Source organism: Xenopus laevis, chromosome 2S (assembly GCF_017654675.1).
Source record: "Xenopus laevis strain J_2021 chromosome 2S, Xenopus_laevis_v10.1, whole genome shotgun sequence".
NCBI lineage: Eukaryota > Metazoa > Chordata > Amphibia > Anura > Pipidae > Xenopus > Xenopus laevis.
Window position 1 is genome coordinate 112,005,629 of NC_054374.1, and position 17,794 is coordinate 112,023,422.

Below are 17,794 nucleotides of genomic sequence, written 5' to 3' on the forward strand. Positions count from 1 at the left end.
TAATAAAATTGTCCTTGGGGAATTGTTGCTTGCAGCGAGAATATATTATATACTGTATGTGTATTATATATTAGCTTTTTTGCAAGAGCACCAGAAAACTATTGGTGTATATGTATACTGGTTCCAATTATGCCTTGTGCTTGCCTTGAATCTCTGTAGTCCAAATAAGGCTGGTATATCAAAGAGAAAAAGTAGAGCCAGGCACTCGCAGGTCAACTACAATTATTTTATTTGCACGACATGTTTTGGCAAAGCCCTTTTTCAAGCTTTACCTGAAACATGTTGTGCAAATAAAATAATTGCAGTTGACCTGTGAATTCCTGGCTCTACTTTTTTTCTTTAAAACTATTGCCGTAACTCTAAGCTCACATGTACCTACACATACACCACAAATATATGTGTAAAATGTATGTGTGTCATATCAATGCCAATTCCTGCTGTTAAATGAGCCCGTAGATTTACACGGTGTATGTGTTTATTTTTTAGGACAAGAGTGTGGTATTCACAGCCAGCAGAAGTGCTACCCACTGGCATTTGGTGTCCCTGCTGCCCTTATGGTTGTTGCTTTAGGTGAGTGCCCAGTACAAGTCCTTACTACACAGTAAAGGATAGCATTGAAAAGTTACAGCTCTGCAATATATTTTAAAGATGATTCACATGATATATATATATATAATGAAAAGATGCATTCAACTCAGGTCTTTAAGATGTCTCAGATAAAGTATTTTGTGTCTTAACAAATGTAACATTGACTTGTAACACAACTTGACATGGACACAAAGTACATGAGTAGAATAGGTAATGTTTCAGTGGAAAGGCCAGTGGCAGACAAATACTGTATGTCTCCAAGAGTGATGTGAACTGTTTTCAATGTTCTTCACTTAAATGTGTTATTTTTGATTATGTTTTTGTGCCTTACAGTTATTTTTATCGTTGGAAGCTCAATGTACAAAAAAGTCTCTCCGCAGGGCAACATTATAGTGAAGGTTTCCAAGTGCATTGGTGTGAGTATATGAAATCTGCTGCTTCAGCTCTTGCTTTGGTTTGGATTCTATAATGCCAATTTATATATTCATAGAGGAAACTGGAAAACAATGCAGTTAAAAGAATAGTACATCATAAGTGGAATCATGTACAAGTAACAGAAGAAATGTGTTGACATGGGGCACATTTATCAAAAGTCGAAATTCTAATTCATGTGAGTTTTTAAAAACTCCCCTAAACTCCCATGAATTCTAAATTTATTAATAAAATCGAATTTTAAAAACTCGATTTGAATTTTTTCTCAGAAAAAAACTTAAATGTCAGGAAGGCTGCAAACAACTCCAAATTGATCCCTGGACCTCTCCCATTGACCTAAACAGAAATTCGGCAGGTTTTAGGTGCCGAATAAGGATGAAACGGGTCTGCAGTGGGGAATCTGATCAGCATGGTGCCCTGGACATGCTGTAAAACCCAGTGGATGAGGCTCATTCTCTTGGTTATTCCATGTAAATAGATATTTTAGGAGTGAATCTGGGCTTCCTTCCCAAAAGTTCTTCTGCTTTGCATATACAAGGTGGGTGGGTGGTGCTAGGACTGTGGGGCCTAGGGACGCCCGTGTAGGAAATCCAGGCCTGATGAGAACATCTCATCATACACTTTCCCAACACAAATGAAGACACTTGGCTTTATCTAATACCTTCACAAAAGTCACATGCAATATTATTAATGCCCGGCCCGTGGCCCTCCATCTGCTGTAGAACAACAAATCACATAATCTATGAATAATCTAATATTTTTTTAAAAAAAAAAAATTAAATAAAAAAGGTTACATTGAGATGACTGTGAAGCCAGGACAAACCTGAATGCCACAAACTCTGATCTTATCAGTTAGCAGCAAATAACTGCAAGATAATGCTCTCTTGTCGTTACAGTTTGCTATTAGCAACAGATACAGGAATCGCAGTAAGTCAATACCAAAGAGAGAGCACTGGATGGACTGGGCAAAAGAAAAGTATGAGGTAAGTGCGAGTATTTGATATTAAATCAAAACGAATGTACATAATACATATAATAATGCCCGTACACTAATTATAATTTCAAATATGCTATCTTTTTTTTTTCTTTTAGGAGCGTCTCATTGCTCAGATTAAGATGGTATTAAAGGTTCTTTTTCTCTACATTCCTCTGCCAATGTTCTGGGCTCTCTTTGATCAGCAGGTAATGAAAGCAAATCATAAATACATGTGGTTTCATTATCCCATAGGACAAATGTATGGCAAACTGAAGTTTTGTTACTGTGCCCTTCTGTATATGTGTAGAAAATACTGTAACAAATATAATTCCTTGGCTTGGCATAGAGAACACTGGAACATATTAAGATCCAAACTAGAAGCTCCTACTAGACTCCTACCTTTTGTTATATTTTCAGCAGCGTTTTCATACAAGTGTTGCCATTGAAAAAGTTAACCTCAAATTTCTCTCTAAATATCTAGCAATGAAATGTATTTGCAAGTTAATTGCAAGATTTGTGTACTCCTTTATTTTTAGTTTTCATTTTACTTTTCTTTTAAAAGGGATCAAGATGGACTCTTCAAGCAACCACTATGGATGGGAATTTTGTAAGTCTATCTCACATATACTACTATCTGTAGTATAATAGAAGAACCTGCTAAAACCAACATATCAATAAAAAATATGCAAATTCATTTAACAGAGTGAATTAAACCAATGTAAAATGTGTGTTGTAAAATCAGTAAGAATGTGGTAAATGTAAAATAGTAAATGTATTAAATCCAAATAGGTTTTCATAAAGGACATTTGTGCATTCTTCCCATTTGCACATTAGATTCTTCCCACTTTTTAAAAAAAAAAATTTCATCATTCATGTCCTAAGGATAATTTTTTATTCATTATACCCTTGAGGCAGGAATGTGCAAACATGCTCCGTATTTGACAAGTTGGTTGATTTAAAAAGCCATGATAAAATGGTCTAAGTGTTTAAATAACTAGAGGCAATATATGCCAATATAAAAATCCAACAAATGCATTTTTGGTGAAACTTTAGCTAGATAAATAGTCTTGGAAAATAAAAGCTCCATACTGAGCACAAAGAAGTATTGTCCTTGGTGCAACGATCCTTTCCAAGATTTTTGATAAGAATGCCCCTACATTTGTTTTAGGCTCATTTAATTAATAAATATATTTTTTTCTTTTCTTTTAGGGTGCAATTCAAATTCAGCCGGATCAGATGCAGGTAATTAGAATAAGCATTCATTTGAAGCGATATCCTGCTTGTGACATTTAAGTTCATATATATAGAGGGTGATCAATGCATTTCTTTTACAGACCGTTAATCCCATTCTGATCATTGTTCTCGTACCAATTTTTGATGCAGTTCTATACCCCCTTATAAAAAAATGCAAACTGAATTTCACGTAAGTAGACAATGCATATTAGTATTTCAAATTGTTACCCATATCTGTATATCTTGGAAATGTTTATTTTAATGTGCAAGGGCTTTAATACTTAGGAGCCACACCACCTAAGTGCAGCTAGGGGCAGGGAGGTAATTCTAATAACAATGTTAAAACTACATTTAGACAAGACTAGTTGATGGAGGAACATCTAAAAGAACGAGATTTAATAATAAGAAATACAGCATGACCTATAATCCATGTTAATTCTGTGAAGAGAAAAAGAACCCCAATTGCCTCTCACTCGTTCAGCGGTTCCTCAATTATTAGAATACCTATTAAGTGTTTTGTGATTGTCAAATGGCAACCACTGACTGATTAAAAAGTAAAGTGCTTAATTTTCACCAAATAAATTACATTAAAGTGCAAGTGCAATATAATTCATTCTATTAATTATAATATAACTTAAAGGTTAATAAATACTTAATTACTTTCACACAAATTAATAACCTTATGATACAATGTGTTATCTGGTACGTTAGGTTTGCATCCACAATCAATCTGATCAAAGAATTAATTAAGATTAATAAAGTGCTTCAAGTGCTAATATGATTGCTGTTAGATGGCAATTACCATAAATTCATAATTGCTTCAAGGTTTATTTATTGTAAAGTGCTTAACAGTGCTAAGTAATTGATATTGATAAATAGGTAAAAATACAATAGTTGATATAGTGAGGACCACAATTAATGGGATAAATTGCTTTTAAAAAATACACATGATGCTCAGGTTAAAAAGTTTTAGCAAGAAAAGGAAATTAGAAGAGGTGGAGTTGTCCCAAAAACTACTACGTAATTGTTTGCTATCCCTGGGACACCACAAAGACAAAGGAGGCAGAGTATCCGTGACTGTGGTCTCGTAAATTAATCTAAATCCTATTCTAAGAAGAGCTGAATAACCCTAAAAAACCACAAATCCACGGGCTCTTGTGAACTTTAGTAGCAGAGAAAAAAGAGATTACCGAGCACTGGTTGAAGTGAATATCTTCCCCACCCCTTCTATTCCGTTAACCCAATAGACTCAAATCCTTCTAAAATTAAGTTTTAAAAGAGGAATCCAAACGCCTAAAAGAGGAATTGCAAACTATAATCCATGTTAGACATATAGTTGCAAAACAGATAGTAGTCAATAACAATACATGGGATATTAACAGTTAAATTTGGAAGAGTGGAGGGCATACTGTCCAATTCCTACCTGGTAGCTTTATAATTAGATAAAGATTTCTCCTTACTTGTATATATATTATACCATCACTTCATTATGTCCCACACAATTATGAACCATTATACTTTGTACACTTATCAGATACATGCTGAGCATTTTTGTTTTTAATACTTTTTTTAAATACTTTTTATATAATACAGTTTTAACTCTTACTTTGCGGTTCCTTTAAAATGTTAATATATTCAATATCCTGGTATTCCTGCAGACCTTTGAAAAGAATGACAGTGGGAATGTTCCTTGCTGCCATTTCGTTTGTTGCCGCTGCACTCGTCCAAATAGAAATAGATGTAAGTAGCTGCAGAGAAAATATTTAGGGGATTAGGGAATGGATTATGTTATTTGACTTTGTAAGCAAACTTTTACTTTTTTCACTTACAATTTTATCATTTCATTGTTTTCATTGTATTTCATTCTGTCTTGTCTGGTGCCATGCTGTGTTACTCTCTCTTCTCCATGGTTACTTTTTATAATCTTATACTGTTTGTACGGGACATTTACCATTGTAAACACAAATGATAACAAACACATTTCTTTTTTTTATTTAGAAAACGCTGCCAACTTTTCCATCTAATAATCAGATTCAACTAAGAGTTATAAATATAGGTACACAACCATTGAACATTGACTATATGCCAAACCCTCCATCTTCTGTATCAATACTTCGATTCCAGGTAGAGTAACATTTTGCACAGCAAAATATTATTATTTTAAAATATTAATTATTTTATCACAAATGGTGTGGGTGAGACTAGAGGTTGCTAGGCAATGGTTTTGCCACCCCTTTTTTAATTTAAATTGGATGTTCAGTTACTGCTTTGTTCTGCTTGAGAAAGGTTTCTGTGTGGAACCAAAACATTGGATCAATAAACCTTTTTTTTTCAATTATATGTTTTTACTTTCGTGAAAAACCTTTGAGTGCCAACTATATGCACATACTAATTTTTTTAAAATAGTATTAATTATTTTATCACAACTGCAGGCACAAAGTCAATTTTATAAGAAAGCAGTTAAGCTATCTGTATGTTTTTGGACTGTTGGATAAGGGGTAGGAAAATATAGGGGAACTAATAGCCAAACTCCATGCAAATAATGACATAGTCAAAGACAAGAACAGTAACAGTGATAGCCACTATGTATTGATGATTTACAATTATACTATAAGATTATATATTCATTGTTTCTTTGAAAACATTTCTCGATTTTTAAATTAATTTTCTTGTTCTCATATAGTAAAGAAAATAATATAACGTTTTTTCTGCTGATGTTAAAATGATCAGAGTTAATAGATGCAGCGATTTTCATTGACCACACGCTATGCACCAGCATTTCTGCCCCCTGCATTTACTTTATTATAAAGCATAGCACCAATGTGATAGCAAAGTACCTCCAAGAAAAAGAAATCATCTGTAGCTGATAGGGATAGACTTAACACATTCCTTGGTATTATGACTTTTAGTTTCATGCGTGATGTTTCATTCATGTGATCAATGGGAAAGAAGTTGTATGTACCCCAGGAATAAGCTATGGAGTATCCAGCTAGAAGTGAGAATAGTCTGGAATAGTATCTTCTTTACTTGGAACTTGTTGTGATGTCGTGACCTCAAAATCAATGCTGCATTAGTAAAGTTAGGGGCACATTTACTTAGGGTCGAATAAAAATCCTTTGACGTCGAATATCAAAGTCAAAGGATTTACCGCATTTCCTAATGATTCAAACGATTTTAATCCATCGATCGAACGATTTTCCTTCGATCAGAAAATTGGTAGGAAGCCTATGGGGACCTTCCCCATAGGCTAACATTGCACCTCGGTAGGTTTTAGGTGGCGAAGTAGGGGGTCGAGGTTTTTGTTAAAGAGACAGTACTTCGGCTATCGAATGGGCGAATAGTCGAACGATTTTTAGTTCGAATCGTTCGAGTCAAAGTCGTAGTCGAAGTAGCCAATTCGATGGTCGACGTAGCCAAAACAATCATTCGAAATTCGAAGTTTTTTTAATTCTATTCCTTCACTCGAGCTAAGTAAATGTGCCCCTTAGTGTTGCAACACTGTATTACTGAATATACACACTACATTAGGAGAAGATCTAGAAAGAAATCATGCATACATTGGGAATTGTATTGAGGGTATTTTCCAAGAGTGAATACCAAATTGCAAGGTCCAGTAACATAACTACAGGCCTAAGGACCTGGGTGCAGAATTACATCTCTTATTTCCAGTGGTGTAACTAGATATTACTGGGCCTCACAGCAGATTATTTTCAGGCCCCCAGGTTGACCAGTTTACCAATATTGATTGGAATTGCATATAAATCAGGACCTCATGGCCTCCTGCAGCCGCAGAGTCTGCTTCCTCTGTAGGTACACCACTGCTCATCTCCCATCTTGTGTCCCCAGGCACTCAGGAATTTAATCATCATCAGTTTCTTAATAAAAGCCCCATTATACATCTATATCACCAACATTTGGGCTGTGCTGAGTCTTAACCATGTATTTTAAATGTGCTAAAGACAAATGCTAGCAGCACAACCAATAATTTGAACAATAGTGACATGTAGCTAGTGGAGGGCCACTACTGTAAGCTCTATAAATGTTTTAATGAATTAGACACTTTGATGAGAGAAATAGCTTTTGTTTTATAGGCAAGTGAATATGAGATCCTTGAACAGCCCAGGAGTGTTAACTTCAGCTATGGAAACATCAGCAATACCTTGAACCTAGAACCTCTTGTAGACCGGACCCGCTACACCTATATAGTAAAGGATGGCCAAAATATCCAAGCAAACATGGTATGTACTTTGTACTTGTATTTCTGAAACATATCTTGAAATATTCATGCTTTGTTTTCTAATGAAACGGAGAGTCTTTCAATTTAGTTTTATAAAAAAAAGTTCATAGCAAATAATGGCTTGCATGTGTTTATGTTTACTTTTATTTGGATAGTGCTACTGGTATACGCAGCACTGTACTTTTAAAATACAAGAAATGAACAGAAGGGATCAATGCAGTTAAAGAATATAAATAATTACAAACATACAATTGCGTTCTAGATTAAGTTTTAAGTGACATGAGAAAGGTTCTTCCCCCATAGAGTTTACAATCTAAGTGGGTGGATAAGGTATAGATCAAACAGGAGTGTAATAGGTGTAATTTACAGCAGTTGGCATTGCCCCATAAGAGCCAAAAGATGTTGTGCCCATGCTCCAAGAGGTTAAAGTTGAGATTAGAGTTGAAGAGACTAAAGTAATATTCTCTGCAGAGGTAATAAGATATGAAATTCCATATTGTATATGTATGCTTTTTTACTATCCCTTTCCCCTCCTAATCCCCCCCTTTTATTTCTGTATCCTCATCCCTTCCCTCCCTTGCTTTAAAATTTGAAAATAAAGAATATTTAAAAAAAAAGATATGAAATTCCAGAGGTAAGCAACGGCAAGAGACAATTAAGCAGCAGTAGAAGTGGGAGGCGTGACTCAGTGGAATGGATATATATATATATATATATATATATATATATATATATATATATATATATATATATATATATATATATATATATGGTTTATTTTCTGGAATATTTTAATAATGCTAAATATGCACAAATCAGGGTGCAAAGCCTTATTTTGAATATTCAACTTGAGAGACAATCAGGGGTACATTTATTTAAAAAAATGCACATACAGTAATTGCAACTAATTTGTATTACGTTTTCTGCATTTTTTTGCTGAATTTATAACAATGGGTTAATCACAATTACATAAAGTCACAGGAAAAGTTGTGAAATTTCCATACATATACAATCCATTTGAGCAATTTGCAAATCATGACTTTTCACGGAAAAAACTATTTTTCGAACTGACTTCTATTGCATATCATCAGATTTTAGATGGAATAATTAATTTTCTCATGATTAGGATTTAATAAATTATCCCAAACTAGATTTTGCCCAATTTCATGTACAATTGGGCAAATCACTTCAGTAATTTTTTGTCAATTTATATAATTCTCTTACAAGACACCCACTTGGAGGAGTGGCCTACAAAACAGGTCCATGGCTTTATATCATTCACATGATGGTCACGGGGCAAAAATGGCAGACAGCAGGCAAAGAAACAAGCATTAAATGTATTCATGTATAGAGAAGAAATTGAGACTTTTGGGCAGGTTTATGATCATTTTAAAAATTCCCAGCAGTTTGAATGATGTCACATTTATTAAACTTTCATTAAAATGTATTAAAACATTTTGAGTCCGGAACCTTCCATATTTACCAAATGCCAAGCCTTTTAACTTTCGAAACGTTGCCAACTGTCAGAATTGATTTAACAGCTTTAAACAGTCAAAGCCTAATTTTTTTCAGGTGTTAAAGTTTATCGGCAGAACTGAACTTTAATATCTCAATGGTCATTCATTTTAATCAATATCTATAGGTGACTTGCTGAATCTGTAATAATTTCCGCTTTTTTAAATAACATCCGCATTATTTTTAGCAACTGCCAACAATGATAATTGTGATCCTATGTCTAATATAAGTATTGTGCTAATAAAAAAAGAGGATTTCTATGGCTAATATGTCTTTAATATACGCTGGTACTCATTACTAGTTACTCGGAATTTTAAATTCAAAGATGAACCGCTACTTTGATTTCATTCTCAACATAAAAATAACCTTATTTATTGCAACCTAATTTATAACCTAATTATTTATTGCAGTTTGAAGACATAAGTAACAAGCCGGAGCAAGGCAGCAATGCAATCAGGTATGGCCTAAAAATGAACAAATTTACACTACTACTACGTATATTAGCAACACAGGTTTCTACCTGTATTGGCATTCTTTAGCATTTCCACAATGTTAAGCCAAATACAGAAATACTTATGTCCAGTGTAAAATGTATATTCTGATTAGCATATCCCCCCCCCATTGTCTCTTAGTGCTAAAGGTCCCCATAGACGCAAATATTTCTTGCCGAACGACCGATTTTGGCGAAGTCCGACCAATCCTTCAAAATTATCGTGCAGTTAGTGGGATTCGGACGATCGTACATCTTCGATTTTTCGGCCGACATCTGTCAGAAAATTGATCGGCCAGGTTAAAAAATCGTTATCAGTCCCAGGCATTCTATCTATTTTTGCATGGCCAAGCACGCAGCTACTCTTTGTTTTTAGTTGATGGACAATTTTTTCGTTTCGAGATAATCGTGGTCTCACGATGACGATCGGATCTTTTAAAAATCTTTACATCTATGGCCATCTTAGTCATTCAAATAGTAGGTTACAAGAATAGTAATTCCAAATGCAAAACAACGAACAGTCAGTGGCATAACTACAATACAGCAGACCCAGGGAAGAGGGGTCCCACAATGGTTTCAGGGTCTACTCTCTCCCTAGCACAAAGCATTGGGGTGTAGGGTGGGATACTTGACTAGTAAATGTGGCTTTTTGCAGAGTCTAGCCGGTAGGGTATTATTGTCTTTTCTTATTGAGGTGGGAAAATTAACCAATTCGGTTTTATTCGTTTTTGCTAAAGAGCCCTACACATTTTTATTTCCAACAATATAAAACCAAAGAGGTATGATTATAAAATACTCACATTTTTGGGCAAAAAAGGCTTTTGCATGCAAATAAATAATATTATCATAGGAGCTGAGGCCATTGAGGGGTGTTACAATAAAGTGTACATCTTCCAAGAAGGGAAAATATGCAACAGGCTCCAGGAGGCAATGGGCAATATGTGAGGATAGCAGGGAAGGGACTGCAGGGGTTCATTGAAAGCAGACAGGGATCTTGTGTGCAGTGGCTAGAGTGGCACAATTGCATTGGGTATTTGATTAATCACAATTTACCGAAGCATAAAAAATGTCCCACATAACTTGTACAAAGAAATGTCAATAACTTGAGCAACCTAAAGTACAATATTCATTTAGCAGCACATAAAAGAAAATGTTAGACTTCATTGTTCCTTTACTGTATAACTTGCTGTGTGAACTATTATGTTTAAAATATATATATATATTTGTCCTAGATTTGTCAACGGTTTGGAAGAAGCTATCAACATAACGCTGGGTGCAGCTTTTCTGGGAGATGTGATGCCAGTGCAAATGTCCAATTATACCATGCAAAATCTAGGAACGTGAGTAAATAGTTTGACATATTTTTACAACATTTAAAAACAAACTTCATACAGACTGCTCTGCAGCTTGGAGCCTTCAACTATATTGTTAAGATGCAAAAGAAACAATGCATTTGATTTTGTTTTTCCCACAAATAAGAATAGATATAATAAAGGTCAAATGTTTCATCAGTGACCATTTCTGCATGGTGGATAACCAAAACATGGAAAGATGGGCACAGCAGTGCAATATTTCAGCACTCAGGAAAAAACATGGCAAATACAACCATTTGCGAAAAAATATGTAAAACGCGAACTTTATAAGTGACCCCCATTGTTGTTAGAAGAGAGAATTCCCAGTCAGTTGAACTGTTTTCAGTCAGTTTCCTGTAAGTCAATAAAGAACTAAAGGGTTTACTTATTAAAGTCCAAATGCCAAAAACTCAAAATATTTAGTGGAAAAAAAACCTAGAATTTTTCTAGATTTATTATACTCAGGAAAAAAGTCCAAGTCCTTATAATAAATAAGGTCCAATTGTGGATTCTAGTTTGGTCAGACTTTTATAATTTATATAATCAGAAAAATTCAGATTTTGATAATAAGGCCCCAAATATTAATAAATAATGAAATATTTCTTATATATTTCACTGCCAAATGTAAACATCCTTGAATGCTTCCACTTGTTTTACATACTCTTCTTTATTCTTTAGAAAGCAAATCGAAGTTATTACAGCGAGTGGGAAAACGTGCAAAGCTGAATCAATGAAATTTGGCTTTGGGAGCTCATATACCATAATCGTTAAGCAGGTTAGTAGGCAAGTTCAGCACACTCCTGACATACATTAGTAAGACATTACTCCTTTTGATGCGTATTTTTTAAGGGGGTTTCATGATCATTTATCTTTTTTACTGTTGCAATTTATTAAAATGATTCATTGATGTATATTAAATAAGTCTCACTGAAATGAAAGTATGCAGATTAAACAAATTTTGCATTTTTTTTAATACTGTATAACCTTTTTAAACAACTGGATTGATTTCCTTTGTCATGTTTAGATTTATTATTACAAGCGTACCTTACTGACTGAACAAACAGTTCATTGTATGTGCCCCATTTCCAGCATCCCTTTCCTACAGATTGCCTTTTTTTAGTGGCTGTAAGAATGTCCTATTAAAGGCATAGCAGAGGGCAGGACTGTCCCCAGAACCCATGGGACCCATGTCCCAACCAATATTTATTGACAATACCCACTTTCTTTCTTTTCTTTTTTCTTTTTTTAACCCATGTTTGAGTTTCTAAAAGTTGAGTTTTCCCACAGTAAAAAATATTCACGTTTATTGAAGATTCATTCAGAAAGGCAGGCTTTATATGGAATTCCAAAAGAGGTCTATTCAAACTCATGTCCCTGTCTGGGAATAGGATCCTTCCAGCAAACTACATTTTGTTATCCATTCCATCTTAATGCTATAGTTTAGCTACATAATGACTGCATTGCTTTGACTTACAACACATAACAAATACAGATTAATGACCAACTCGCTTCTCTCTCTTGATTAGTGTGTCCCAGAGCTACAAGTTGATTATGTTGAAGACATTAAAGCCAACACTGTTCACATGGCTCTCCAGATTCCACAGTACTTCCTTATTACAGCTGGTGAGGTTGTCTTCTCAGTCACTGGCCTGGAGTTTTCCTACTCTCAGGTATGTAAACATCTACTATAAGGAAGTATACCTTATTTGCTCCGCTACACTGAATGTTACAGCTAATTTAAATGTCATGGTGTACTTGTGACACTGTATAAAAGTGAGAGCCAGGTAACAATTAGCTCTGCTTGGCTGCAGCCATGTAGCTCTAAGATGCTACTGACAGATAGGGAGGTTAATTTACTAACATATGTGATAATCTGCACAGTTTCACTTGCCAGCAACAATTTTGTTGAATCTTTCAAGTTAGAAAACAAGAACAAATATCTGATATACGTTGATATGGTAATGGTGGCCAAGCACTGCCAGATCCACTTGTTTGGTGGACTTGCCAAAAAAGTGGATTTGGGCCTAGTTTGGCCATTCATGCTCAGGAATTTGTGTGCTTGAGTCAGCTTAAGTCCCCCAACATAAATGAGATAATAGGTGCACGTACCATCAGTGGTCCATCCTCCACCATAAATCCAGAAGAAAGTTTATTTGTACAGCACCAGTAGTATAAAATGCCTTATCTAGGTATTAGACATGGAGCTGTCAATTCTTTTGTGTTGCTCCAAAGAGAGATCTTGTGAATATAGTTTTATAGCAAGGTGGATATTCATTCAATTATTGTCTATTGTAATGTCTATCAATATTTTAGCCAAGAAGCAACACTGCTTAAGAACATTATCTCATATCTTGGAAACAGGATAAAGCATTAGATGCCGGAGTTCTATTAAGTAGCTCATAGCTGTTTCTCCTGGAAGTCTGCAATGTAAAATATTTAATAAAAAATAAAAATAAACGTGTACAGGTACGGGATCTGTTATTTGGAAAGCCAGTATCCAGAAAGCTCCGAATTACAGAAAAGCCGGATCCCATAGACTGCATTTTATGCAAATAATCCAAATTTTTAAAAAGTTTTTCCTTTTTCTCTGTAATAATAAAACAGAACCTTGTACTTGATCCGAACTAAGATATAATTAATCCTTATTGGAAGCAAAACCAGCCTATTATGCTTTTTTAATGTTTACTTGATTTTCTAGTAGACTTAAGGCATGAAGATCCAAATTACAGAAAGATCCCTTACCCGGAAAACACCAGGTCCCAAGCATTCTGGATAACAGCTGTCTTTAATTTTAATTTCTTGTAGGCTCCTTCCAACATGAAATCTGTTCTCCAAGCTGGATGGCTATTGACTGTTGCTGTTGGTAATATCATTGTCCTTATTGTGGCTGGGGCATCACACATTAGTCAACAGGTAAATTTACTCTATGCATTTGGATAAACGTTTTGCAATGGAAATATTAAAACCTCTAATAATAGCAATAACAGTCATTTGGCTCTGATATACCATGTGTACACACTTTTGCAGTGGTAAATTATATAATAAATGAAATATAACACATTGAATCATAACTTAAATTGACACAGTATGATAAACCATCAGTCTTATATTTATTAGTTATGGCTTGTTCTTGAACTGCTGCAGCTTAAATTATCCTGTGTTTAATTAAACCTATGACCCTTACTAAACTTTGATGAATTGCAAAATTATATTATTCTAGCAGTGTCTCTGAAATTCTCCATTTTCTGACCCCACCTCTGATGATGTATATACTAGGGCTCATTTATGTCCGTAGTCCGTTGCCTATAAAACCACTTTCTTTAAAAGTACTGGCGTAAAAATACATTCCCTACACTTACATGTAGTTGTGCCTCTAACTCCTTCCTGCCTTCTGCTCTAAATCAAATGCTTCTGTGTATATTGATGCAAGAGAACCTTGGGGGTGAGTCCTGACCAGCTCATAGCTCTAGGGTTCCCGTTACGCCTATAATCAATAGGTGCAACACACTTACGTCTAAAGATTTGGGTACAAAAATCATTTTCACGCCAAACAACGGAAATTACATTAGATGGACTCCTAGTGAAACTGTGTTAGATTTTTGAAGAAATGCAGGCAGTTGCAGTAATTTTGTTGCAGCAACCCCTTACAAGCGCAATAATGCTGAAGTTCTGGGAAAAACACTGCACTGTAGGAGAAAAACTAAATTGTACTTGCAAAGTAAATAAGCCCTACTATATTCATGTCAGTCTCTATATGTTAGTGGGTCTATAAAATATGAAAATTTTTGGGGTTGGGCTGGATACGGTTAGCGGGATAGGGGTTAAGGTTGGATATGGGCATGATTGGGGATGTATTTTAACATAAACTCTTAACACTTACAGTGGGCAGAGTATGTGCTCTTTGCTGCTCTTCTGGTAGCTGTTTGTGTCATCTTTGCTGTCATGGCCTACTTCTACACTTACGTGGATCCTGCCGAGATTGAAGCCCAGTTTGATGAAGATGAGAAGAAAAAGAATGCTAAGGAAATAGAAGCAATGGGTGTTCAGGATGGAGATGGACCTTATTCACAAACAAAAATGTAATATGGCATGAGGATATAAAAACCTGCATACTGTATATACCTTTTTTGTCATTTTGGAAATTCCTTGTTGCTTGGAAATCAACTTAAGATAACGCTGGAGAGCAACGTGGAAAGTAACGTGGAAGCATTCTGTGCCAGCGCTCCGCTTCTGGAGATTGCCGCTCGACACCACCTGTTTTCAGATAAAGAATATTGAAATATGACAAAGATCTTCTGAGATGAATATAAAGAGAAAACAAATAAAGGCTGATCATTTTTCGTTTTTTTCTTTGCTTTAATTTTTCAGTGTCTTAAATAAAACATAGTAATGCAACATAAATAATGTGCTACAGAAATGCAGTATTGCAGTGAGACACTAGGCACAACCATAGAATTCTCCCATGTAAGCACATCTCAAACACATAACATAACTGCCGTTGTTATCAAAGGTCTTTTATGGTTTTTAGAATGAAGATGACAGATTTGGATCTAGTTTTCTAAGCAATGAAAATACTGAAGTCCCAGCTATAGGATACTCTGCTGCTATGCTAAGCTAGTTTCTTTAGATCAGGGATCCCCAACCTTTTGAACCCGTGAGCAACATTCAGAGGTAAAAGGAGTTGGGGAGCAACACTAGCATGAAAAAATGTTCTTGGGGTGCCAAATAAGTGCTGTGATCGGCCATTTGGTAGCCCCTATGTGGATTGTAAACCTACATTGAGGCTCTGTTTGGCACTGCACCTGGTTTTTATACAACCAAAACTTGCCTCGAAGCCAGGAATTAAAAAATAATCACCTGCTTTGAGGCCACTGGGAGCAAAATCCAAGGGGTTGGAGAGCAACATGTCGCTCACTAGCTACTGGTTGGGGATCACTGCTTTAGATCCATTCTTTAGCTACCTATTGTTAATTGTTTTTCTAATGCCCAAAGACAGATAACATGAACTAAATGTATCTACATATATGTGAGCTTAAATAAATCAATTTTATGTTGTTAAATAATTATATTAAAGCACATAAATTGTATTATTATTATAAATACACTCTCTGTTGTTCTGCCTCTGCACAAAGTAAAGTAAAAAAAAATAAGGGTAAGTTAATGGCAGGTGTCAAGTACAGGCCTCCAAAAAATAGAAGGAACAGGAACTCCAGCAGAATAAACTTTTATTCCGAGTGGTGGCAAGTACAGGCCTCCGTTTAGTTTGCTGTATCTTGCCACTGGACAGACATAGACCATGGGCATTATATATGTTTATGATCTTTTCCCCTTGCACTATTCCACTCATAGATTAGATTCTCTGAAATTAGACTGCGTGTGGAAGCACAGTTAGAACGCAAATCGGATCTGATTTACTGATCTTTTGATCTGATAGTAATGGTTTGTCAGACTGAGTAACGTTTCTCTTTCAGTCTATGAAATCAGGTATGTCTGTGTAAAAAAAAATACATTTTTTATTTCTGGCAGTTTAGAGGGTATTTATGTACATTTTCTACATAACTCCAAGTGAATGAGCTCATGTCAGAAAAGGGGGTTTCATTTTCCTTTGAATAAAAATGTAAAACAATTAAAATTTCAGGGAGCTGGTTATATTGTACTAATTTGGTGATTTCGCTAGGTGGCAGTGTGTTACTATTGAATATTTCAGACTGTAGACGATGTCTGTTATAAAGTATACAGTGCTGCTTGCATGTTGCACACCAGCATATAAATTATGTGGTTACTCCCACTATTACTGACAGTAATAACTTTAGCCACACAGGAACAGAAGGATGAACTGCACAAGTATTAGCACTGCAAGAATGGAGTCATTCAGGCCCAGCATGCTGTATCCCTGCAAACTTCAGCTGTTAAGACTTATGCCATAAAAAATGTAATGTTAATGTAAAGGAATGGGCATGTGCTGACCAAGAAGAAGTTGTATCCATATTTATCCATTTATAAAAATGAAACGTTGGTACACAAGTCTTTTTATCAAACAACATCTGTTGCAGGAATTTTTTTTTTCCATTAGTGCTGAAACATCAGCTAATGAAAGCAGCATTTATAATATCTAGCCCATTCATCAAAATGAAAAATGGCAAGGCATTACGTTTACTTGGTTTCATTTCAAACAGTAACATCTGGCAAATAAAGATTATTCTCCATTTGTTCCACTCTGTGCATCCAATGAGAAAAAAACAATGATAAAGTAAAGGCAGTGTGCCACACATACATAATACTTGTTTGTTGTTTTCTCCACTGATCTGCTCCATCTTGTAGCTTGTCTTTGTACACAGGATTGGCCAGTCATGGCCAGTCATGGGATGGGTCAGTAAATGAACAATGATGTTAAGAGTCAGGTTGTGTGGATGGAATGGAGGCAGTGTGCCATTTCTGATTCTAGACAGTTCTTTTACCAATGTTTTTTCAAACCCAATCACCTTATACTTGCCTTATACTATAAGAACAGGTAGATTTTCAATGCAGAGTGATCAGGTTGCTGACTATGTACACTGGCTCCATCCGTACTTCTGTCTTCAGGTTATAATAAAGGAAATATCAGCATGGCGGCAGTGTCGGACTGGCCCACAGGGATACCAGGAAAAGTCCCGGTGGGCCCAGGTGTCAGTGGGCCTCATGCTGCTAAACATTTAGCCTATGTCATGGCCATTCCCTAATTCTATGAGAACAAAGTGGCTAAATAGATGGAATAGATTATAGTATGCAAAGAAAAGGAGAATAGATGAGTGAGGAAAGGAAGAATAATAGTACTAAGAGTGGGCCCCAGGTCTAAGATTAATTTGTGGGCCCCTAGTCAAAGGTTTTTGGATGGGCCCTGGTGTCCCAGTCTGACACTGCATGGTGGAAGCACTTGCATCTCTCAGGTTTCTACACTTGCCTACAAAAAGTACTGAGAATGATTTCTCTTT

General features: G+C 35.5%; 1 protein-coding gene across 1 annotated transcript in view; it reads left to right on the top strand.

The window, feature by feature from the left end:
• The window catches only part of slc15a1.S (solute carrier family 15 (oligopeptide transporter), member 1 S homeolog), a 28,380-nt gene extending 13,213 nt beyond the window's left edge, over positions 1 to 15,167 (top strand). Inside the window, exons 8-23 of the mRNA XM_041584281.1 lie at positions 487 to 570; positions 922 to 1,004; positions 1,917 to 2,003; positions 2,113 to 2,202; positions 2,559 to 2,603; positions 3,206 to 3,238; positions 3,331 to 3,419; positions 4,888 to 4,969; positions 5,228 to 5,353; positions 7,321 to 7,467; positions 9,392 to 9,438; positions 10,704 to 10,811; positions 11,502 to 11,598; positions 12,350 to 12,493; positions 13,629 to 13,736; positions 14,706 to 15,167. Of these exons, the coding sequence (XP_041440215.1) occupies positions 487 to 570; positions 922 to 1,004; positions 1,917 to 2,003; positions 2,113 to 2,202; positions 2,559 to 2,603; positions 3,206 to 3,238; positions 3,331 to 3,419; positions 4,888 to 4,969; positions 5,228 to 5,353; positions 7,321 to 7,467; positions 9,392 to 9,438; positions 10,704 to 10,811; positions 11,502 to 11,598; positions 12,350 to 12,493; positions 13,629 to 13,736; positions 14,706 to 14,906 (1,571 nt within the window). The 3' untranslated portion in view covers positions 14,907 to 15,167. The remainder of the gene's footprint in view (positions 1 to 486; positions 571 to 921; positions 1,005 to 1,916; positions 2,004 to 2,112; positions 2,203 to 2,558; positions 2,604 to 3,205; positions 3,239 to 3,330; positions 3,420 to 4,887; positions 4,970 to 5,227; positions 5,354 to 7,320; positions 7,468 to 9,391; positions 9,439 to 10,703; positions 10,812 to 11,501; positions 11,599 to 12,349; positions 12,494 to 13,628; positions 13,737 to 14,705) is intronic.
• The last annotated feature ends 2,627 nt before the right edge of the window (positions 15,168 to 17,794 follow it).